This window comes from Uloborus diversus, chromosome 2 (assembly GCF_026930045.1).
Source record: "Uloborus diversus isolate 005 chromosome 2, Udiv.v.3.1, whole genome shotgun sequence".
In the NCBI taxonomy this organism is placed as follows: domain Eukaryota; kingdom Metazoa; phylum Arthropoda; class Arachnida; order Araneae; family Uloboridae; genus Uloborus; species Uloborus diversus.
This window is the reverse complement of record NC_072732.1, coordinates 216084715-216110749: the sequence shown is the minus strand read 5'-3', so window position 1 is coordinate 216110749 and position 26035 is coordinate 216084715. Positions and strand designations below refer to the sequence as shown.

General features: G+C 36.2%; 1 protein-coding gene across 1 annotated transcript in view; it reads left to right on the top strand.

The window, feature by feature from the left end:
* The window catches only part of LOC129216802 (uncharacterized), a 173426-nt gene that overhangs the window by 75628 nt on the left and 71763 nt on the right, over positions 1 to 26035 (top strand). The window contains exons 10-15 of the mRNA XM_054851017.1: positions 3992 to 4062; positions 8433 to 8625; positions 13936 to 14088; positions 21074 to 21167; positions 23142 to 23262; positions 23854 to 24064. Coding sequence (XP_054706992.1) covers positions 3992 to 4062; positions 8433 to 8625; positions 13936 to 14088; positions 21074 to 21167; positions 23142 to 23262; positions 23854 to 24064 — 843 coding nt within the window. The remainder of the gene's footprint in view (positions 1 to 3991; positions 4063 to 8432; positions 8626 to 13935; positions 14089 to 21073; positions 21168 to 23141; positions 23263 to 23853; positions 24065 to 26035) is intronic.

The window sequence follows — 26035 nt, the reverse complement described above, 5'->3', positions numbered from 1 at the left end:
TTACAAAATAACTTGTAGGCAAAGCATGTAAGACGTAAAAATTTGAAAATTATCTGCTTGGTGTCATTTTTAATACCCTTGTTTTAGGTTCATAATTAGTAACCATTGTCTCATACCATTGAGCATCTACAATCCTGTAAAATACTCTAAATTCAGTCAGGGGTGCATACTCTTTTGAATATTCGCGACGCTGGGGGGGGGGGCATTCCAGTGTCCCGGTTGAGCATTTCAGAAATCTGGCAAGCCTACGATTACTACTTCGTTGGTTATTATAGAGAAGTTTAGTAAAACTTCAATTCAAGTACTCTCTTCAACTTCAGTTATCTTATAAGAAAAGTTGAAGCCCTTTGGTTCAGTGGTAGCGCTTCTACGCCGCAGACCCGGGTTCGATTCGCGAGTTGGGCAAGGTCGACTCAGCATTTCATCCCTTTAGTGAGACGAAAAGATGAGTACCAAGCGTGCTTGGGAACTAAACGTTAGGATTTCTGCGTTCGGCCAACCACCTGAATTTAACATCTGCTCTTGCAACCCAGAGCCTCGGTCACATAAACTGAAATGGGCACAGTTGGACTTTGTCCCCATGCCACTGAGTTTAGTTTTAAAAGAAAGATCATACTGTTTTATAACCTTGAAGGATTCAAAAATATTTTACTAATATAGTAAATGGTCCTAGATGTTTAGATTAGGTTCCAGATTTAAAGGGCTTAATATGTCGAGTCTCGAACAAAGAAACCTCAAAGGGGCTTTCGTCTAGCTGTTTAAATTTGTTTAAATGAAAGATCCTCATGGGATGCAGAACCAGATGTCATTGTTTTAAACTATTTAAATCGCAGGCTAATCTTGAAATAAGGAAAGTTTAAACTTCAAGACGGTGTTACAGGCAATTAAAATAATTTGTTGGAACAGTTGTTACTTCCAATGGTGTGAACTGTTTGAAAGAAGTGCAGGGTGATTGTGATCAAAGCTTCGGTCTCAAAACGCTCTAATTTAAAAACTACTTTCATCAGAGCAGTCGTGAGTCCATAGGGTTTTGTTTGACGAAAGAAGGAAAATAGTTCTAAAATGTGGCGATAGATGGCGCAGTCAAGATTCGAAGTACTGTTGTGGAAATATGATTATTACTATATGACCTGAAATGCTTACCAAATTCATACAATCAGCACTTTTCACCTCTTATCCGCTGTGGAACGTTGTTTTGAATTTCAAGGCACCAGTTAGTAGAGGAACAAGGTAGTAAGCACATCGAATAATTAAGATGTTACTAATCCATTAGGTACTTATTCCACTAAGCTCCACTTTTTCTTTTGTCATTATCAGTCTTCGCTCTAAGCACTAATGATTTGTTCGTAAATGCTATTCTATATCTTTCAGGGAAACAATATTTCTATACATGAAATACACCGCCAGCTCAGTCATTCCAGCAGAGGACTGCAGTTTCGTGCTTATTAGCACTCATCAGCCCTGCATAGGAAGTGACTGAGCTAGAGATGGAAAACCTCTTAAGCCAACCAACAGTGCCAAACAAACTGGTAGCTAATATAAAATTAGCACTGGCCAGCCGAGTGGCGGAAGCAATGGTTCGGTCACTCGTCTGGTCAGTGCCAATTTTATAATAGATACTAATTTGTTTGGCACTCTTGGCTTCCTTAAGAGGTTTTCCATCTCCAGCTCAGTCGTTTCCTATACAGGGGTGACGAGTGCTAATAAGCACGAAACTGCAGTTCTCTGCAGGAATGACTGAGTTGGCGGTGTATTTCATGTATTTCTGCCATAGCCCTGGCTATAGGGCGGTAACTTATTGAATATTTCTATGTTTAACGAATTCCTTTAGTAGACTTTCCCTCATGTGCCATCTTTTGACACATTGTATCATAAGCGGCTGGAGCACCAAACAAATCGGAAGTCAAAAGAAGTGTAAGGGTTTGGGGAGTGGCCAGGGTGTTGCGTACATTACTGGCTTTTAATATTAGTGATTTGAAACCTTCAAAAAATGTGAAATAAGGGATCGAAAATCGGGACGGATGGCCAGCGCAGACTTCCCCTTTCCATTCAAAAGTTTAATTCTAATTATTTAAGATGAAAAAAGTTCATTTATTAGAAAATTTTTAGTTTTTACTCTCATGAAATAATTCAATCCACCCTATGAAAAATTATTTTTCAATCAATCATAAATATTTAACTCTAAAAAGTGATGGGGAAATTCCCGTTTACTTCTGGAAGTGAGGGGGCAGTTGCCCCTCTCTCCCGTACGAGCCGTCAATGCATTGTGGAACAATTTTTTCCTTCGTTAAACATACTCATGGCTTCATGAATGTTTTGGAGAAGTATCAAGTATTCTGTCTAGTAGTTTTATTAGAGCGTTTTGAAATCGGAACTTTAATAATAAACACCCCAAAGAAACCCTGTACTTTATTTTTCTTTAGGGGAGGAGAATATGTAGATTGGAGCTAGCCCAGGAGCCAGAAATAAACACCTATTTTTTACTTGTGTTGTTAAATAACTTAGTAAAATAACAGTTTATATTTAAAAAAAAATGAGTCAATGAAAAAATTGGATTCGAAATTTTTAGCTTGTCACTTTCTTCGCTTAACGCAGTGATCGTTTCAATACACTGTTGTAGTGATGATATGCGACATTTGTAATGTTATTTGAACTTTTCTACTGCTTTTTTTTGTTCTGTGGTAAATAATATCTCTCAGGACAACCTTTTCAACTTGGAAGCTCTTATGTTATTCTCTGCAACATAGTTTCGTTTTCATTCGAAATAAAAATTGCTCATTCATAAGAATTAAATACTAGAACAGGAAGCCAAAAGTTTCTATTTTTCACAAGATGTCAACTAACACATTCATAACTAAGGTCGACTGCCATAGCTTAGTCGCCGTCATCATGCGTAGCACTATATAGCTTTCTGTGGGCACTGACTCCCAAGAAGTTCCGCCTGTACTACCATTTTTTCTTAGTAAAAATAAAAAGACGGAGCCGTCTCTCATGAATGAATTTCCCTTGCTCGACAGCAATATCTACTTGAAATAGCGTATTATATTGCTGCCGCCTGAGGTTTAAATCCGAATTCAACAAAAAAATTTTATTTGCTTAAAATACAAGGGTTTCGGTCGAACCAGAAGATACAAGGAAGTCAACACACCGCTAGTAACCATAGTCAGAATTTCAGGTTTCATCAACTTATTGGAATCTCTTTGTTGCTGTATAGGTCATTTTGCATGTAGTACTTTTGTATGTGCTTCGCTAAGTTGGGTAACCGCTACAGTAACAATCATGCTGAAAACATCGCTCTCAGTTTAACTAAATTTCCAGAGCCTTTTAATGTTTTTAGACCTTTAAAACTATTTTTCTCTCATGCAACTGCATCTCATCAAACGTTTGGCTGCTTCTGGATCCTTTGAATGAGTTAATTCTATTTTTATTTGCTCAATTTCGAGAAAGGTCAACCCCCAGTAACAGAGACTGAAATTTCTGATGATACCCAGCAACAGATAGGATGAAGAAGGGATAAGTAATGTACAGGATTCCCCTTTCATCTTCAAAATGTGCAAAAGTTCTTTATTTTTAGAACTAAAGCCTCGTTAAATTCGAATGAACGTGAAACACCGGCTGACCTCGTGGTGGCTGTTCAAAACCTTCCACCACTGCCTTGTCAATACCTACTGGCTCATAAAATCCACTCTGATAACACTAGATGGTTGCACCGTATTCATGGGTCGCAGCAACATCAGTTTCACCTGCCTAAAATTCTTATTATTCAAATCCAAACTTACGACTGTCTGTTACTGGACCCTTCTCTGTTACTGATGCTGCTACCCTATTTTCCTAACTTTATACAGGTTTAGCTATCAATTGCAGTCATTGTTTGAAAGTTGTTCATTCGCTGAATCACAGACACTGCATAAAATGTTCGAAAAGGGAAATTTAAGAATTACTAGCTCTGACTAGCATTATTATCCTAATTCATGTTTTTTTTTCTTTGTAGCACAAGCAGCGTGTGTTCGCACTCCTGGAAGAAGCAAGGAAGGTGGACCCTTCGCTCCCCAGTCTCGAGGGGTAAGAATCTCTTCAAAGACCTAAAATAAATATTCAAAAATTTCAAATAATAAGAAATTTACAGCTCTATAAAATGCGAATCTTATTTCTCTTGTTTTTCGGTCACATCACGAGATCTTTCTTACTCCTTTATCAAATTCCACGATATTTCCTGATTTTGAAGCTTATCGTGCAGGCCACTGACAAAAAATAGACAAACGATCTTAATTGTTTTGTCAAAAAACCTCTCGTTTTTCTTCAATTTTTACTTCCTTTTAAAAAAAAAGGAAGTATTGTATTCGGCGAAAATATTTTCACTCAAAAATAGATTTTAATTTCCATTTTGTTCACCCCCGAAAGGATGTTGAGTTTTTTTTTCGACCCGACCACACGTGCATATGTACCTAAGAACGTATAGACACCCGAAATATCCATTTTGACGTTTTCCGAGTTAATTACAACGAGTTTTCTAGTGACGTCTGTATATACGTATGTATGTGTGTATATACGTATGTATGTGTGCATGTCGCATAATTAAAGAACTATGTCCTAGAAAGTTGAAATTTGGTACGTAGACTCCTAGTGGGGTCTAGTTGTGCACATCCCTTTTTGGTTGCATTCGGGTGTTTCTAAAGGGGTCTTTTGCCCCTTTTTTGGGGGGAAATCATCGTTAATTTCGATGGAAGCTCAAGTGGTGTTATAATTTGGCGGATACTTTTTTTTTTTTAGATCTGGTTTCAATTTGGCTACTGTTGGTGATATTTAGAGAGTTAACTACTGAATCACATTAAAATTGCAATAATGGGGAAATAACAATAAATTGGTGTAAAAGGAAGTCATGTGATGCACACATCAGCTCGTTTATACACATTACTTCAACATATAGCATCCGAAAACGAAGACACATTGACTCGGTTGAATAGAGCGTCATGCTAAGAGCGGGAATTTCAAATCCAGGTCGAAAGCATCGTTTGACTAGTTTTTTTTTCTTCCGAAAAATTATATTCCAAATTTCCATTAATATTAAAAAAAAAAAAAAAAAAAAAAAAAAAAAAAAAAAAACAGGACTCATAGCTACATTTCTGTTGTTGCTGAAAAAAAAAATCCTTTGTTTTTAACACGGTAAATCGCAGTTTAACTTAAAAAAATATTTCATCAAAGCAGAAGCGTAAATTTCAATTTATTTTGTTGCTTTACTAGGCATTGTCTTAGTATATACAATTCCGAGGATAGATTAAAATCAGAAAATTTCTTCCTTCAAATGCAGATGCTTCACGCGGGTCAGCTAGAATTACCTATTTCTCGAATAAAAAATTAAGGAAGTCCTTGAGATTCAGGCACTAATTTGTAGTTGCAAATTACAATGTTTTAAAACGTACTTGCACCTATTAATTCCAAATTCGAAACACAGTAAAGGAAGAGTGTCCAAAAGTTCTACCACTCTGGAAATATCTAAATAGAAAATAAATTTCTGTCGTTTCACTGTTCTCCCTGTACCCACTGTTCCCCTACGCTACTTATGCAACAGCAAGATTAAGCTTCACCATGCTGTATTTCTTTCATTATGCATTGCTGTAACAAAACATAAAAACATTCTGAAGGAGGTAAGATCTTAAAGTCACTGCTTTCTGCCAGTAGAAGCAGATATCTTGTTCTCTGAAATAGAATAAGGCTTTTTTATTTCTTTGGAAATTTTAATTATGTTAGTAAGAAATGAATGGGATTTTCATAGAATCCAGATAGTTCTTGAGTGGTTCTCTGAGAACTTGACAAATGTAGTCTTAGTTTTTACTGTTAAGTGTTTACGGAATTTGAAATCGATTTTGACATAGCCCTTAAAGAACCACATATATGTCGATGGCAAACATACAAGTCCGTGGGCAAAACATGAAGAGCTAATCTCTACGAAGAGCTATTGATATAGTTAGCAGCACCAGTAGTTCTTTTTTATCCACAGCCAATCGGTCGAAGCTTCATGATGTGATCTACCGTTTTCGGGTTACTTGACAAACTGATAGGGAATAGCTTCAACCAACTACGTCCATATTTTGAAAGTTCAGTCTTTTTCTGTAGTTGGAAATCTGTGGTTAAAATTCAAAAGTCCTTCCAGCCAGTGACGAATTTATCATGTCGTGATAACGAGGGGCTCCCACGTCATAAGGGCCCCGAAATCGAAATTGTACATCGAAAATTTTTACGTTAGATAAAGGGGTCCCCAAAAATGTATAAGTTTGTCACTGCTTCAGCCACTGTTCCTTTCCCAATTGTTGATCCAGTTGGACTTAATGACTGATTGGAATGAAATTTGCATACAAGCGTCAATTTTAGCATTTTTCTATATTTCAGTTCGGAAAACAAAAACTATGCATCTGAAACTAAATATGAACTCCCGTTAGTTCTTGAGCGGTTCTCGGAGGTCTTGAGAAATGAAACGTTTTGAGACTCATAGGATCCCGAACTATTTATTGCTCTTTCGAGGTAGCAATGTCGTGGAGTTGGAAATTTGCGGTCAAAAGTCAAAACCCTCTTACACCACCAGAAGTAAGTATTTCTGAAGGACTGCGCCGACTCGGGGCTTGCTTTTTCTGTGTTCACCCAATGCAAATGCAGAAGGATTTGGATATTGGAAGGAAAAGAAAAGTAGAATTCCATAAATTCTTCGTTGCCTGGAAAAAAAAGGGGGGGGGGGGTCGAGGGAGTGCGAGCGGAATCATTTGATTCCTGAAAATGGCGACAGCGCGCTCATGAATTGCAAATACTCAGGAAACGGGATTTTCCGGCACACTTGATTTTCCCATTTCCTCGAATCGACGGTTCCTTCGCGCGGAAAAAGGACACTCCGGGCAGCCATTTTGACTTTCAGGATACTGTTGCCTCTCTTCGGGAGTCGCTCTCATCCCTAAAAAGCTCGTTTCTGGAGAGTCTAGGGATTTTCCGCGTCATGGATGTAAAGAAGGGGGGGAAACTCCCTCATTCATGTGGGATTTGTATTTAAAAGAAATTTTCCAGCCATTGTGAGGAAAATGCGTTTTTTTCCCTTCAACGTTTACGAAGAGGAACTAACAGTTCGAAAGTGCAATGAGAGTGCTGTGACGAAATTTCAAATTCCGTATGAGTTGTGTACTAAAGAAGCTTAGACCGCAAAACATTAAAAGCTGTAACTGTTGGGGTAAATGCTGAACGTGACTTTAAAATACTACTTCGCAATAGTTCAGCTCTGCTGGTACTCAATCTTGTTCTTAAAAATATAAAAAGAAAGAAAGAAAATGTTGCCATTGTTTCTTTTACTTTAGTTGGGGCAAACCTAAAATGGCAGCGTCGCAATGCTATGATTAGAAACTGCGTAACCTTTACAAAGTTGCCAAGCTCAGTTTTCTCCAACTAGAGCCCCTATATGTAGAGGACATGTAGGGACCTTAGCCCCAGCTATAGTTACACATCAAGTTGTGGCAGAGACAGAGTTTTTGTCTTCACACTCTCTCTCTGCTCTCGTCATTGGTTCTAGTTTGGTTAACTGCCCTATTATTGTCAATATGCTTATTCATTGAACTACAGCGTGTCCAATAAATCCTCTGTAAATAAAATGCAAAGCAAATCTAGATTTTTTTAGTACTTTGTGCACAGATTAAAATATAGGTTTTATTTACATTGAAAATTCTAGCAGGGCAAGTTTATCTATTCTGTTAAAATATGTGATAGTAATTTGTGTTTTCTTGTTCTGACAGCTCCAGACTGTCTGTCTCTCCGGAGTCAGGATAAATGTTCCCGAATTTGGAATATTCCTGGAAAACTATTTCTCTCAGTCTCACTCATCAAGAGTTTTAATTTTTGGAGAGCTTAGTTTAAACTATGTTATATATATATATATATATATATAACATATATATATATATATTAAAACTGTACGTAATGGTGTCGCAATTGCAGTCAAGTAACCGCTGAAGGTAGCTTTTTAGCCAGCTATGGTTGGGTACCTTGGCACGCAAGTAGCAGCAAAGCTGGCTGCCTAATGGACGCAACCATTTTGTTGCGTCTTTTTAAATGTTCTCTGGGTTTTCCGAATGAGTAACAGCGTCAACTCATTCTCAACGTGCTTCATATTCTATTTGGTGACTGGCGTGTATTTCTATTAGAAACTGTTCAAATACATATTTTGATGTTAATTGCTGCAGAATTTCAGGGGTTTTTTTTTTTTTTTCAATTGCCACTCGTTAAATAGCACGAGTACTAATTTCTTTCTCTGGATTTTATATTGATTTTTGAAATCCAGGATTACTAGATTCCGAAGTGCAAAAAATTAAATATCGTTGTCTAATTGCATATTAATCGATAGTGTAAAAGTAAGATGCGTGATTATCTATTTTCTGATACTAACGATCTCCTATTTACAGGATGACTAACTCCCTGTGTCACGTTGATTCCTTGGGATTCAAACATTTGTTCGTGGACAAGCATCTGATCCTACACTACGTGTGCCGGCAGCTACACAGGCACTATTCCACTCAGTTGCGGCAACACGAGCGACATGTCGCCGCCTGGCGTCGATATTTGAAGAAGCATCCAGACAACGCCTTGCGCAGTACGGCAAGTGATGTTTCGCTCTGACCTCGATGGCACTGATGCAGGCCATCATTTTCCTCACCCCAATTTTATGCTTTAATATTTTTTTATTGAAATATTTCTCAGAAGAATAACAAATTCATGTTAAACTATCAGAAATATCAAATAAGCTTGTTGCAGCCCAAAATATACTACAAAATGGTATTTTCTGCGCACAATGAAAAATATTCAAATTACACTGTACACAATTTGAAAAATATCCTTGAAATGAAAATATGGTCTGCATGTATACTTTTTGCCTAAAAAATAATGAATCTGATATAATTTTTTGTTTACCGCGCACTATTTTCTCCAAAACCCACGTTTTAAGAATATTTTAAAATGATTTGCTTGCAAACTAGGCCTATTTGTTTCCATTCCCTTTATAATGACCCCTTTATAATATTAGCAATTAATGTTTTCATTATTTGTTCTCATTTAGCTGAGTGAATATATGTTTATAAGCTACTTGTATATTGTAAGCCTTGTAAAGGATCCCAAGATGAAACAAACCTTTCAAGAAAAAAATTAAAAGCTACTTTTCTCTCTTAAGAGACCAAACTGAGGTTCCATCGCCTAAACTGAGGGGTAACAAATTGTTAAATCATTTTTTTTATAAACCCAGGCTATAATGAACCCTTTCATTTCGAATACATTGACCATTTTTAGAGGTACACGACTTTTTGTAGCTTCCATCGAGCTTAAATGAAACTTTACAATGCAGAGTAATAACTGTTAACTATATTTTATAGTTAAACTTTTCTTAAAATATAATAATTATAAATATATAACATATTGTAACGGATCCGGTGCGGCTTCCAACTTTCTTGAAAGGACGACACAGTTCTTCATTAAAAACACAAGAAATTTATTTACACTATGTACAGGAAAGATCGTCAACAACTGCTAAATTAATCATCAGCAATTAAGCAAATATCACACAACACCGTAAACTCAACGGTTTCACACGTATTTATTTCCAAATACGAAAAACAACACAGCGAAATGCCTCGCAATAAACAGTTAATACACTCTCAGTACAAATTATCAATCGAAACTAACTTTTTATCACACGGGGCGCTTTTATAAACATCGAAAAGTTTCCACAACATTCGAAATGTTTCTCGAAACTCGTAGACCGTTATCTTATTTCATTCACAAATTTTATCAATGAAACAAAGAAATAGGGGGATCGTATACTTCAGCCGAATGTATAGGGGCTGTATATTCATTACGGGAAACTATTTACAGGTTACGTTACTACAATAATTATTATTTACAGAATTTGTAACAATATAATAGTCGGAATTTTTTTAAAGCACTCGCTGATTTTTTAAAAAAATAAAATTTGTTCTTGGGTCACTTATTTAAATGAGATCTTACTGTTCTGTATAGTAATAAAATATACAGGTTGTTCCAAAAATGACGGACACATGTGAAAAATCAATAAAAACTAAACGGAACGTTATAGATATATACCGTTGGTAGCATTATGCTTGGGACAACAGTAAACTTTCTGACAGACGAACTTTCAAAATTAGTTAGAATGTTCCACAACAGATGGCACTGCAGAGATTTTAAAAGGTATAAAAGAAAACGCAGTTAGCAAGATCGCCAAAATGACCGGTATATTGGAAAAATCCATGCTACCCGTTTAGTTTTTATTGATTTTTCAAATATACCGATCATATTGGCGATCTTTTAGATTGCGTTTTCTTTTATACCTTTTAAAATACCTATAGCACCATCTGTTGAGGAACATTCTAAGAAATTTTGAAAGTTTGTCTGTCTGGAAATTTACCGTTGTCCCAAGCATAATGCAACAAACGGTATATTTCTACCGCCGCCCGTTTAATTTCTATTGATTTTTCAATGTGTCAAACATTTTGGGAACACTCTGTATTATAAAGCACAGAAGTGGAGTTTAAAATCCTCATGATTTTTTATTGACATTTTATACGCAAACTGAAATAATCTGCAATTATTTGAGACTTAGGATTTTAATGTCACGTACTATTTATTATGAATACGATTATAAAATTATAGTAGGTTACAAAACAATATTATTGCGGAATAATTGAACAGATCGCTAGGATGTCTAAACCAATCAAACCTTGTTGCTCAGGAACACGTGTCTGCAATTCAAATCGCCATTTATTTAAACTTTAACATTCTGGTTGTGGTTATCAGTAGTAAGTTGTTGCGGGTGGAATCAAAGCAATATCCTAATTCCGCTTGAAGAATATTCCAAATTTGCTGAAGACTCGGCGAAAGACTCTTCCAGCAGGTTGCCCATGTTAGATTTGCTGTTGTCTCTGTATCCATGGAATTTTAGATCATATCAAAGATTTGCGGTCGCCAGCTCCGGCCCCTCTTGACCCATTATAGATTTTATTTTGAGGAATGGGGGTTAAATGAAATTGAAATTTCACTGCTGTGATTTACCAGAGAAAACAACCGCTCTTTTTAAGTTTCGCGCAAACTGGTATGAATTCGGGAAAAGTGTCAAATTGCAACTTCCAAGCATTATCTAAGCATAATTTCAAATCCATGTAGCCTTTTCTAGCCTTCCTCATTAACACTTTTACTCTCTTAATTAGAGTGTTACGTGCATTTCTGAAATAGCTGTTTGCATTTTTACTGCTGTTGTGTTCCTTAAAAGATTTCTTGAGATTGATCGAGATTTTTCTCAGAACATTCCTCCGTAAATTTGGTGCTAGCAACATCCATATTACATCCCATAGTTTGTGGGGTAAATACTTCGGCAAGGTAACTACAGTTCAGTTTTTTTTTTAGGTCTTTTAGGAAAACTTAACAAACTAGTGTTTTTCATGATTTTTGGAGATCTTAAAAACGATTTAAATGGTATTTCGCTTCAATTTTTAAATTTAACTTAATGAAAGTAATAATTTAAATTCTCTTTTATATCTTCCTTCGAACACAAATTTTCATCAAAAGTAGAAAATTCCATTTTGCCAAATTTTTAAATACCAGTTGTTGAACTCTTGTACTCTGTACTTTGAATACCAAGTTGTTGAACTCAGTCCACGAATTATACCAAAAAATCCTACCACCTTCCATTCTTATTTTTCTTTTAAGCTTTTGCACGATTACGTCAATTTTCTCCGTCGGGGGGCGCTGTCTTGTTTTACTGAGATTTGAAAAAGTATTGTATGACATTTCAAAAAAAAAAAAGAAAAAAAAAATCCGACGAAAAGAAATAGTATCTCTTTGAAATTTGTTAAGAGCTTCACCAGTCGCCAACTATATCTTACTATGGTATAAATGGTATATATCATAGTCTTTACTAAAGGGTGTCCCAAAATTAACGCAAGATTTGAATTTGCCACAATTTTTGCTGTGAATTGTTGGCAGCCACGGAAAAAGAACAATTTGACAGCTGGGAGTGTAGGGTTAGTAAAAATGGAGTGTTATACAGCCAGCGAAACAATTCAATCACTGCATAAAGAATTTCCTGTTCGTGTACTCTCTCGTTTCGGTGATATGAATTGTACCCTAGATCGTGTGATTTACATCATTAGACTTCTCCCTATGGGGTTATTTGAAGTCAAACGTCTATGTCAGCAATCCCACAACCACCTGCGCATTACCTAATTGCGATATCGAGCGCCAATAACAGTAAACTGCTTGACCCGCCCAAACTTTCTTTTTTTTCAAATAATTGCTCGATAATGAAAACGCATTATGGAATCGAAAACGCTCCATTTGTAATAACCCTAGACCCTCAGCTACCAAATTGTCCTTTTTTCAAGATTGCCCACAATTTATTGCAAAAATGGCGGCAAATTCAAATCTTGCGTTAATTTTGGGACACCCTTTATGATATAAATATCTGATTTGCTATAGTAGCGCCTTTATACTATTTAATTTACTCATTTATTGTTATTACTCTTGTTCAGAGTACGGGGTAGCTCAGAAAGAATAGCCGATTTCAACAAATAATATCAATTCAGACTTTAACGCATTTCGATCTAATTATGGGGTGAGGCGGGGGAGTTAAAGGGAATAGTCTCAAGTTCCATGCAAATGCCGTCAAGTAGTGCTAACGAATTTTTTTCGCCCGCCACCATAATTTTGTGTATATGACAACTCAACAACAAAAATCGTTTGGTCTTCTACGCTTCGCGAAGTATGAGTCAGCAACAGTTGTTTAGCGTAATTTTCTTCGAGAATATCTTGGTTTTGAACCAATATCAGAGAAAAGCACTAAAAATAGTACAAGCAACTAAATGATACAGGTTGTTTGTGTAAAGGGAAATCCCATGGCGGCCGCTGTATATCAGACGAAAATAACTACCATGTACTGTAGACAGATTCCGTGCTTCAAGGGTGGACGTATGGTTGTATCGAGTAGCTCTAATTTCAATTTTCTGTTAATCTATGGTTATTGTCCATGTAGTATTAAATTAATAATATACGTATTTCAAATTCAATTCTTTTTGAAGCACCCTGTATTAAAAAGTTTGTTGACATCAGCACATTGTAACTAATCAACCACAAGCTAAATGAGGGGTGCTCACTAAAAGGGGGTCATGGCGCAGACTGCGCCATTGAAATTTTTAGGGGGGGGGGTGTCTTCACATCTTCTCATGCTTTGCAGATGGATGTCCTGATGCTTGCACGCGCGGACGTCGCGTGAAACCTTCAATTTCTCAGTTTTTAAATTTGGAAAACTGTCTAAGAACTTCGGCAGACTATAAGATTTTATGTCTCAATAACAGGAGACAAGGGCAAATAATAAAAGTTACAATTTTCCATTTAACCTTGACGATGGGCGTGTTATACTTTGAAGATTTTAAAATGTTTTATAGATGAACTAAAGGTTGAGGGGTATTTTTCTCATTTGGAGGTAGCTCTTGATTTTTTTTGGGAGGGGGATCCTTTCAATCTTTTGGGGAGGGGAGCACCCTTGCTCTTAGGGGATGGGCACCCCTGAGCTAAATGATGTTTCTCTGGTGGCTAGTTCCGACAAATTGAAAAGCCACTAAAATGGCAAAGCATGAATTTTGTATCAGAAGGTTTCTTTCACTCTAACTTTACTTAGCTATGAACTTTACAAATGAAGTATAATGATAAAAAAATTTCATTTAATAAAACGTAATCACACATTATTTCTTTAGAAGTAAAACACTTATTAGTGGCGTCAGTAATAACTGCATAGAACATTTTCTTCGATTTAAATGTTTCATTTTATAGTGAACGTTTTGTATCTACAAACGGATTTAATCCCGCACGACTTTTTTGTATAACTGTACTGTTTTTGTTCTTTTCCAGCCCGAGTTGAAAAGTTTGGTGCGTAAAGGGGTGCCAGAGAATTTAAGATGTCGGGTATGGAGTGCCCTCTATCGGCCCAAAGTCAGAGACTTGCGGGAAGCGAAAGGAGCAGAGTACTTCCAGAAGCTGTGCGACAGGGGAGCGGAAGCTGAGGTGACAAAAATCAAAAATTACTCATCCAATAATAAAACATCTACAGTGTGTGAGAGCTCATGATAATGTAATGCTAAATAACCGTGTTAATTAAATTCCGAATATGCACGGAAAATCGGGTGATACGTATAAGCGAAGGTTGGTCCTGTGTTCCGAATGGAAGTTCAAAATGATTGAAAATTCTAAATTCCGCTGCATTCCATGAAGACAAAATTGTTCCTCGGAACTGTCCATTTCATAAAAGAGGAAAAGGATTACGCCTACCTCTTAGAGCAGGCATGGGATTGTTTCCTTCAGTTAAAAGTACTACTTTTAGTCACTGAAATTGATAAATTGATAGAAGAAGCGAAAAAAAAAAAAAAAAAAAATGGAGCGAGAAAAAAACTTTTATTTTCCCAACGCTTCATTTTTAATAAATTATTTAAAATGTCCGATTTTGAAAATAAGCCGTGGTCTTTATGACGTCACACGTTACGTTACGTAATGTGACGTTATGTACTTCGCCGTGCCGCATCTATGTACCGTTTTTTCACGTCGTGATAATCAAGAAACGAATTAAATATTGCGCTCTACCGCTTGCTATCAACCATATCGTTGCCAACACATGTGCATAAAGATGCGAATTAAATATTAAACTCTGTGAATGACATTTCATCATTTGTGATGCCATAAACAGAAGTGTAAACAATGAAAGCGCACCGGTTAAAATAATTCTTAACAAATATTAAATTTAGTCAAATTATTTAAAAAAAGGTCAGATCCTATGTTTTCAAGCATGCTCTTTCAAAAAAAAAAAATCTTTTAAAATTTTGGAAATGACCCCATTAGGAAATGGCGGGAGCAAGTCCAATCATTGGCTAAGTAAAAGACCTCAAGTCACGTGACTCAACAACGACGAATGGTTGAAGCGTTTCGCGTGAAGCTAGTGGAAGAAACCTGATTTCTTCCAATGCTTTTCCTTAAAATCTATCACGTGACTTGGGGGTCTTTCCTTCAAGAATAATAATCTTCACTCCCCCCGTTTTGTCTCTCCTCAATTGCCTACCTCCCATCATCGCTGAATTGAACTCCATTCAGCCTACAAACAGACCTGAAATCGTACCAACACGCCTTCCTTTCTTTTAAAGTAGTAAACCTATTTTGATTTTTTAAAAAATGAAACCTCAGTACTTATTTATTCTGAATAAATTAAAAAATGTATTATTTAAATTATTTATGAAAAATTGTAATTTACTACACCAGTACCAAATGACAAGGCTAACTGATGTCCTTTTTTGTTAATTTTCATATTTGCTGTCTTATCTTTTTTAGAGGTATATTTAACAGAAAAAAAGGGTGTCTTTGCTAGAAAAAAGTTAGAACTCTTTGTTCTAAAGGGAATTTGAAAAAAAGTTTAAAAAGGTAGTTTGCCGGTCTAGTTATCTGTATACTCTACATTTTTAGACGTTTGACTTTACCTTTAGTTGAAGAAAACCAGGTCCATAATTTGTGGAATTAACGACTAGTAATACTAACCAGGAATCCATCCGGTAATGTAATAATGAAAAAAGTCCAAATACGTAGCAATCGCAAAAAGATACAAAACATGTCCCTGTTGTGTTCCTCTTATACTAATAAAGTCTTTAAGATTGCCAAACTTTGAAGAACAGTTGCCTAATTTAGCGATTTTCGGTGTGAAATGGAAAACATCTTCTCATGCTTTGCAGATGGATGTCCTGATGCTTGCACGCATGGACGTCGCGTGAAACCTTCAATTTCTCAGTTTTTAAATTTGGAAAACTGTCTAAGAACTTCGGCAGACTATAAGATTTTATGTCTCAATAACAGGAGACAAGCGCAAATAATAAAAGTTACAATTTTCCATTTAATCTTGACGATGGGCGGGTTATACTTTGAAGATTTTAAAATGTTTTATAGATAAACTAGAAATGTATTAAAACAAGATAACTGGTTGCTTTTTGAACCAAGTGTATGGATCTCCTCACATGGAGGATCGGAAGAACAATATTGCGGCAGAAAGATACAGCGCAGTATGTGCAAATTTTCTTATGTTTATTTATTTATAGGACTCGACCGATGCATCGGCTTGGCCGATGCATCGGCGCCGATGGTTCAACAATTTAGCCATCGGCATCGGCATCGGCGGCCGATGCTAACTTGCAGGAAACATCGGCCCATCGGCCTCAAAAAACATCGAAAAGCCGATGGAATTGGCCGATGTTTTTGAAAAAAAAAACAGGACTTTAAGGACCTTTGTTGTTTTACTTTTTAATACAAAGTAAAGGGAGTTATTATTTTCATATAAAATTGTTTACTTAAATTTCAGTATGAATTTCTATTTTAGTCACCCCTGAAAGAGTTTTTAATACTGCAGTTCAGGTACTAAACAAGTTAATTATCGCGTTGTTTCTTGCGGCTGGATGTACGTATGTATCTCTCATAAGTCATACCTCAAAAATGGTAAGGCTAGATTTTCGCATGTGGAGTGTGCGTACGTTCCAGTTGTGCACTTCCCTTTTTGTTTTTGATCGGGTGATCGGGTGTTCAAAAAAGGCTATTTACTCATTTTTTTGTGGCTATTAATTACTTATTTGAATGTAAAACTTATATAGCGTATCAGATTGAAGATCATTTGGTGATATATTGCCGAATTGGAGACTATGGAAACAAATATGAGATGGCGAAACCGGTTTTGTTTCATTATGCTAGATTTCCGTTGAACCGACGGTAATTTCTAATTTTTCGATGTTTGTAATATGAATCACAGTAATGCAGTCTTTTCTGTATCGCTTCGGCGGAGCTACAAGTTGGAGACCCGTCGAAATACATTTTGGGGTCCTATTTCTCTATCACAGAAGTTGTAAAACATTTATCATAAGCATTTTTGTAACTCCTACGGTGCCCCTATGGTTATGGGGCCTCTCGCGCAATTGCAACATTTGCTATATTTTAAATCCGCCACTGCACGTCAAAACAAACACGGGTGCAAATTTTAAAAGGGTTTTTCTGCTCAATGTTTATGATTGTTTTGAACTCTATTTTTTACGACTATTTTTGTATTTCTGAGAATACCTGCGTGCTCCTCCTCCCACTCCCTCAATTTCTGAAATTAAACTCTAGTTGTACTTCTTAGTTGTTTAAAACTAACACCATTCACAAAGTTAGAGATTTTTTGTTCAAGCTTTATCTATTGTTTAGGAAGAATTTAGAGCATTAATGTAAGAAATTGATTAAAGGCGTTTTGAATGGTGACATAATTCGGAAATCAAAGGAACTTTTGAATTTTTTCTTCGGAAGTGCTGAAGTAGATTCCGAAACTCTTCCGAGGCGTTGGTGGTAGCGGTTCTGTACTAAAAAAATGAGACCGAAGTTGGGACCGTAGTTTCATGTTGTGAGTTACTTCTAAATCAGAGGGTGATGCCCCTAACCCACCCTCGTCGTTTCAAGCATTTCTTAAACATTTAGCGATTATTTATTTTGGTCAAGAAATGTCATTTTGCGTATTTCTTATACTTGTTTCACATATATTTCGTAATGCGTCATCTTTTTTGCATTATTAATAGCGATCGATTTTTTTTATCTGTTGTAAGTAACTATTTTTATGTATTTATATAAAATCAATGAATAAGTTATTTTCGTTTTCATCATATTTTTAATAATATGTTATAGAAAAGTTTCAAGGATTTTCATTATGATATTTTTAAATTTCAGAAAATTATTGTTAAATTGGAAAATATAATTTGAACTTGTTTGTAGTGCTTCATAAAAGATTAAACAATCAAATTGCTCAATATTACGTGTGCAAACATCAGATCAAGTAGTATATGTATTCAGTTATTAACTTGGTGTAAATATTGAGTTTGTTTATTGTAGCTGCGTTTTAAGAACCTCGCTCTTTTCATGGCTATTCCTATTTTCCGCAAAATTTATGTCACTGTTATAGTTTTTATGAAAAATGCAAACTTTTCTATTAATAAATTTTAAATAAGTATAAAAATATTCCTATTATGATTTAATATTGTAATTTATCTGTTACCTTTTTTGTTTAATTTGATGACTAAAAAATGTCTACGTGCAATCTTTCCACTTTAATTGCGTAATCTATTGGCGGTTTCATAGTTTTATTAATTTTTTTGAATGATTAAACAACATAATTTAATGTTTTTTATGTTTAGTGTATCTAAATCCATACATTATTACAATATTACTGAAATCTTAGTTATATGTTCAATTAAAAAAACAAATCAATTGGTTACTAAACAGTCTCTTTGTTTTTCTTCCTTTTTTTTTGAGCAATCACGATTGCTTATTGTTCTCATTTGACTGTTTTTGGCGTTACGCTGATTTTTCCCATCGCCACCCTCCGCACCATCACCGTGGACCGGCTGGCTCCTCGCGATGCTGCTCCTATAGCGAAAGCCGTCTCCAGGTTGCATCCATGTCCTACACATACACACATACACACACAAACACATACACACACATACACACATACAAACACTTACACACACGCATACATACAGACACCCACACATAAACACACATACACACATACAAACACTTACACACACGCATACATACAGACACCCACACATACACAACTACCCACACATTCATACACACACATACACATAACCCGTACACACAAACACACACGCCTACATACACACACTCGTGATTGCGAAAAACATAATTTGAATTCAAGTTGTCAAAATTCAAATTAATTTTTTATTTATTTATTTATTTATTATTTTTTTGGTTCTTATTCTTTGTCTTCCATCATACAGCCGTCAAAAAAGAAGAAGCATAACTACACCCTATACAGATTGTACGTAGTACGATCCTTCACATTACCGAAGTACATCCACCTTCAAAAGGTCACCTTGAGGGACTATGTACTACTTCTGCCAGTGTTCAGATAACTTTTGGAAACACTCCTGTAAGCCATTTTTTGCTACCTTCTGTGATGCAGATCTGTGATGCTTGCCTTCTGTGATGTTCTCTTAATGAAAGAAAGCGGCGTCCATGCATTTTTTTTTCTTTTTTGCTGGGAACAGGTAAATGTCACACGGAGCTAAGTCCGACGAAACGTTATGTTATTTGTTTTATATCAGAGTATTGACCAATCGAACCGTGCATCCTCAACATGAAAGTCGGCTTCTTCCCCACGATGAAATTAAAGCAGCAGCGCAAGAGGCCTTACGAGAGGTTGCGATAAATGTCACCCAGGGGTCCTTCTAAACGCTATACGAACGTTGGCAGAAGTGCATAGTCGTTCAAGGTGACCATTTTGCAGATATACGTACTTCGGTAATGTTAACAATTCAGGGTAAGGTTTTATACAACTTGTCCTCGAACTTTTAGATCATACTACATACGTATGAGTTTTCAATTTACTCTTTCATAACGTTTTTGAGTGACGCAAGTTTACGCGCATGGAGCCATCACAAGAGAAATTACGATAATTAACTAAGGAAAAGTTCAAAATGGATATTTCGTTCATCTATATGTTCTTAGGTACATATGCATGTACAGATGTGCCGAAAAAACTTGTAAAGTTTAAATTGGGTGATCGTAAAATAGAAATTTATGTCGAAATCTGATTTTTTTTTTGTGTGATTACAATTCCTTATTCGTAGAAAAGAAGTAAGGTGAATTGAATCAATGATCCTTTAAATTCCTGACAATCTTATCAATTTATTTCTGTTAGATTTTTTTGAGCAATCACGATTGCTCATTGTTCTCATTTGACTGTCCTTGACGTTACGCTGAGTTTATTTACCCCCCCCCCCGCCTCCATCTGCAGCACTCCCGCTCACCGTCCTCCGCAGGCGCAGCTTCTCCGATCCTGAACAATGTCCCCCGAAATCCGCTTCTCCTGGTCGGTCGCGTCCATGTCCTACATACGCTCATACACACACAAACACACACACGCCCATGTACATGTCCATGCACACACAGGCCTACACATGAAAAGACTTACACACACACACACACGCCTACGTGTATGCACAGGTCTGCGCACACACAAGCCTAAACATTCATGCGCGCCTACACACGCACAACTATACGCACGTAACCGCCCAAGAGAATGGCAGGTTTGAGGGGACAGGAGCCGTTTCTAGAAACTAACTCCAATGAGTAGCGTCCTGTCGCAACTCGTGATTGCGAAAAACATAATTTGAATTAAAAATATCAGAATTCAAATTATTATTTTTTTTACCTTTTTTTTTTGCCATCGGCCATCGGCATCGGCCATCGGCAATCGGCCATTTGGAGAAAAACATCGGCCATCGGCCATCTTTGAACAATCGGCCAACAATCGGCATCGGACCATCGGCCAAAAGATGCCATCGGTCGAGCCCTATTTATTTATTTATTTATTTGCATTATTGTCATCTATGGCACTTTAGCTTTATTGTATTGTTTGTTTTCCACAAAAAAGCACCTGACTCCTCCTTCGTCACGTGGTATTCGATGATTCTATTTCGCTGCTTTCGGGAGAAGGTATATTCGAATCATAGCATTTTGTTGTAAAAGTAACAGTTTCAAAATGTAAGAATAACTAAAATGACAACAGACAAGTGAAGCGAGTGATGTAAAGGACATTAAGACTTTTTTTCACATTAAAATGCACGCCCAAATTTAGGCTGTCTGGTTGTCTCATTTAGAAGCACGTGGATTGTTTACCGATCACCCCCGCGTAAAATGGAACTCTCCTTTCGAGGAGGCGTGGCGAAGTGCCTTCTCGTGAAAAACGGACAATACAAGCTTCTTTATTTGGTTTCCGCCGAAAGTAAAGCACGAAAAATACGTCCAAATACAACATTTCCCTTTTGTTGGTATGGAATCCAAAACCAGTTTCTTCAAATATCTCAAAAACTGTTTTTGCAGGTACTGCGCTTTACCTTCTCACTGTAAAATAGTGTATGTCATAACGCAGTAAATAAAATTCCAGTTCTAAAATATCTGTTCTTTTTTGTAGTTACCCGAAAGCCACAAGCGCCAAATCTCACTTGATCTGCTGAGAACGATGCCCAATAACGTCAATTTCTGTGACAGAAGTGCAGAAGGGGTAAGTCATTTGTTTGGAAAAATAAAAGAATAAAATTTCGCGGCAGTACTCGGTGAAATATTTCTACAACTTACTTTCAAGTCTTAAGCGGAAATCTATGACGATATTCTTTAAAACTTACTTTTAATTCCAGTCATTTACTTTCGAGTGATGAGCTCTTGAAAGTAAATGACTGCAATTTTGGTTCTGGTTATTGGAATTTGAGTGCTCTGGGCTGAAGTTTTGTAACTTATTTTATAAATTATTTGCGTTCTTTCTTTGAAATTATACTCGTTTTGATTTTCGAGAAAGGTAAAACTTCAATATAACGTTTAACCAATGAAACGAAAGTGACATCATAAATTGTGGATTAATTGGCAGTTTGTCGGTAAGTTGACATTAAAAACGATATATAGACTCCGTGTTGGTCTGTGATATTTAGTTAGATTCTGAATGATCCCAATGTTTGAATAGTGTCGATATTTGTCTCATCAGTGTCTGTAAAACTGCCTTTACTGCATTATTTAGCTGTAATTTGATGGTTTAGGCATTTTAAATGCTCCTCTCGTGACTTGAAAGCGCTTTTATACTTTATTTTCGTCTCTTTTACACACTCCACTTAGTTGTTTTTTAGCCTACTTTCTCTCGAAAATATGAAATTAGAAGAAAAAAATGTGAAGGAAGGCTTAAAGTAAGATCATGATTAAAAAAGGGGCAAAAATAAATAAAAAAATAAAATAAATATTGAAAAATAAGAAATTGCAAAGTAGGGTTTTGAGACGGGGAATAATGTGTCTGCCACGCTTAAAAAAAACTTTTGAGGGAATAGTCCGAGTATTTGACTTATTCATTTAGGGTAAATTATAAAAAAAATGATCTGAGCGTTTTGCCGTGTTAGGTTTACTTCACGTAGAGCAGGAAGCCGCTATATTGGCAAACAGGGTGTTCCTACTTTCGTCCTATACCATGATTCGAGTAAAAGATGATGGTGCTGAGTTCTTGTGTACCAAAAGCGTTTTTATGCAGACAAGAATGTAGAGGTATATAGGTGCGTAGCTTTACATGCGCCTCGTGAAAACACGAAATGCGCTCCGGGGCAAATAAATAAATAAATAAATAAATAAAAAAATCAAGTCATTTACTACTAAAAGTCAACTACTTGGTTTTTGAAATATTGTTTCCATTTTTAAAAGGTGTATGGGAGGGGAGACGAAAATAGGAAAACTATTTTTAGTTCCGGTAAAGGTGAATTTTTTATTTTCCTTTTACATAGTAAAGGAAGTCACTAGCGGAAGTTACCAGTGTTCGCGAAAAAAAATTTCCCTCAGACATAAGTCTAAATTTCCACTTTGCTCAGCCTCGAATGAATGTTGAGTTGTTTTTTCGGCATGACTGCACGTGCATATGTACCTAAGAACGTATGGATGTCCGAAATGTACATTTTGTCGAACCCCTAGTTAATTACCACGAATTTTCCGTATATACGTGTGCAAAACACTTCCAGGTAACCCCGAAACACGTACATTATGCAATATATAGATTGCATTCTTTTGTGCTTCACAACGATATTCTGTCACATTGATGCGATATTAGTGTTCTTAGAAATATTAGATAATTTTTACAAATAGAGAGACAAACTTAGCAAAATATTTTCAAGACATTTGTCACATCAAAACTTATCTTGACGATTTTCAGGTTCCTCCCAAAATAAGGGAAAATAAAGAATATTCATCTTTTTTTTTTTAATTGAGTAATTTCGATTATTCAAAGCGTCCATAAGTGACGTAAAATAACACAACTATGACTTCAACCCGGCTACGACTTAACGTATTGCTTATATCTAGCGATAACCAAGACAGCAAAATTCAGATATCCTTTTAATTCAACTGTTTTATGGCAATAATTGCAACATTTATTTAAATGTTAAAACTGAAGATCGTAGCTGCATAATTATTATAACTATTCATTCACCTTTATTTAATTTTCTTTTTCTAGATAGTGCAAATGGAACGAGTGTTGACCGCTTTTTGTCTGCACAACCCCCAGCTAGGATACTGCCAAGGAATGAACTTCTTGGTCGGTATGATGTTGCTGTTCGTCGGACCTGAAGATGCCTTCTGGTACGTTTCGATCCCTTAACTCATCTCTAGGTATCTAACTTGTCTAAACATTATTTTCAGTTATTGAGAGATATAACCGATTTTTGTTGGTAGTGCTCAGAGTTACTTCCGGGTGAAGTCTCAGTCTTAATAGGCATGTCCCTTATTTCTGTTTCAATATCCAAACAAAATATGTCTTTAGTTGGGCATGAAGGTTACTAGTCAATATTTTCACTACTTAGCAATTGTTCCTAACGAACTCAACTTGCACTGTCGGACCTGTGAATATCGGTCCGTACTTCTCCATTCCTAAACGCACCCAATTCCTAAACGCAATAAAATAAGACGTGTATTTGTGGTGCGCGTCCCGCGACAACGGTAGGGGTTCGAAATATGAAATTTAGTACGCAGGAGTGATTTTTCACGATATTCTGGTCCGCGGAGCTCGGTTTTTGATAACTTATTTCGAAAAAAAGTGAATCAAGACGTTAGAGTTGTCATGGAAATGGATTATTATTTTTGGAACACGCTGTAGTGTACAGATGTAACTCCAAGTGCTTTTGCTTTGGCTAAAATAAAAAAAAGATTCTAAATCAGCGTTCCTCATTTCAGGTGTCTGGTGGCAATCGTAGAGCGGTACTTCGCTTCATGCTACTTCGACCAGGGCCTGGTGGGTGCCCAGGCCGACCAGGAACTGCTCAAGGAGCTTCTGAGAGAAAAATTGCCCGCCGTGTCCGCCCACTTGGCTGCCCTCGACATCGAGCTCAGCACAGTCACTCTCAACTGGTTTCTCTCCGTCTTCATCGATGCCCTCCCCATAGAGGTCAGTCTTGATCATTGAAGGGCACTCGAATCGCCAGACATATCTTCGAAGTATAATGTAATAATTAAAGATTACATAACAGCTTTAAATTTCATAAGCTTTCACGGAATTGTTGACTTATGTTTGGAGGTTACATGGAACCCGTTTTTAAATGCAAAAGAAATGAGCTTATGGATGACACGACATACGACAAATTCTCTTGTTCGATGCCTTTTAATTTATAAACTCAATTCTTTTAAATTGATAATCCCCTTTTTCAATTCAAAGCAATGAACAAGGTCCTTGGGTTCTCCTTGTAACCCCGAGGCAAGTGTATGCAGTTCCCTGTAAGTTCAACCAATTTAATGTTTCTATTATCATCTTTTACTTTTAGTTCATAAGTGTTTCTTTATCTCATATGTAGTACCCATGCTTTTCTCCCGAAATTTAAAGCAAATCTTTAGGATTTACTCTTACAGCAAACATTTAATAGAGAAAGTACTGGATTTCTTCCTAACCATCAACATACATCGTTCTTGATTGTCATGTGACAATGACAACTAAATCTCGATGCAGTTGAGAAACTGTTTATTGCTTTTCTTGACAAGAAAGGTGATGTGTGTTTGGGTAAGCATCAGTAAAGCAATTACAACCTATGGTTTTCAATGCATTATTGTGCCTAGGAAAATGTAAACCAGTCATATAAAAAAATAGTGACAATAAAAAAAATGACTGGTGTTCATGGAGTTTTCTTTGTTATTCTAAAAGGGTTATGTTATTCTATCTCTTCTGGGTTTCGGCATCTGGAGGGATACCGTGCGCTACTGCAATTTTGTTTCTTTTTTCATTTATTTTCAATTAGTTTGTGTTGAACGGGTGCGTAAAAAAGCTTGGTTTGCAAACCTTTATCAAACTGTTAAATGATTGCCATTAAAGACGGATAGTTCAATTTAAAAAAATGAAATCAAGCTAAAGGTGACACTTCAAACTAATGTATTAGTGTATCTTTAATTTAAATTCAGAATTATTTCATGCAAATTTTGTTATTTTTCTCTTCTTATCAAACATTTTTATTTAACTACTGAAACAACTTAACATTGAAACATTTGTGGATTTTCGATCAGTAACTATATTTTTGATTTTGGTGAACTACCTATCGACTGAACTTCGCACTTGTTACGACTGGTGATTATATTAATTGAAACCTCAGCTATATTCTGTACGTCTTGTTTTCAAAGGTTAGTTTGAGAAAAATATTCCCAAATATAATCAAGAAAAAATGATGAAAAGAATATTAGCTATTTTTAGGAAAGATGACAGAAAGAGGAAAGCGACTCTGCAGCTCCTACATACCCATTTCCAAAATCTACTTAAGCATCTTCTAGAAACTACCTTAATGGTACTTAAAGTAATGTTCTGGAAAGAAATGTCGTTTGAAATAGTCAGTGGGTTTGCTGACGATGTAAAAGTTATGGGGATTGTCGAAAATGAAGAACAAGTAAAACAGCTGCAAGAGGATTTAGATCATATTACTAAGTGGGCAGATAAATGGGGTATGGCAGTTAATGTAGGGAAATGTCAAGTGCTACACTTAGGTCATGGAAATAAGCGTATGAGATATCGTTTACAGGGTTCAGTCATAAATCAGGCAGAAAATGTTATGGATCTGGGTGTCTTTATAAATCAGGACTTCAAGTTTAGTCAACAGTGCAGTATTGCTAGTAACAAAGCCAACAAAATGCTTGGGTTCATCAATAGATCTATTTCAAACAAATCTAAGAAAGTTCTTCTGCCTTTATATAGGAGTTTAGTAAGACCTCATTTGGAGTATGCTGTTCAGTTTTGGTCGCCTTATCTGAAGAAAGATATTTTTGTATTGGAAAGGGTTCAAAGAAGGGTAACTAAATTAGTAAGGGGACTCTCAGATTTAGATTATGATACCAGACTTAATAGGCTTAACATGTATAGCCTAGAGCAAAGGAGAGTCAGAGG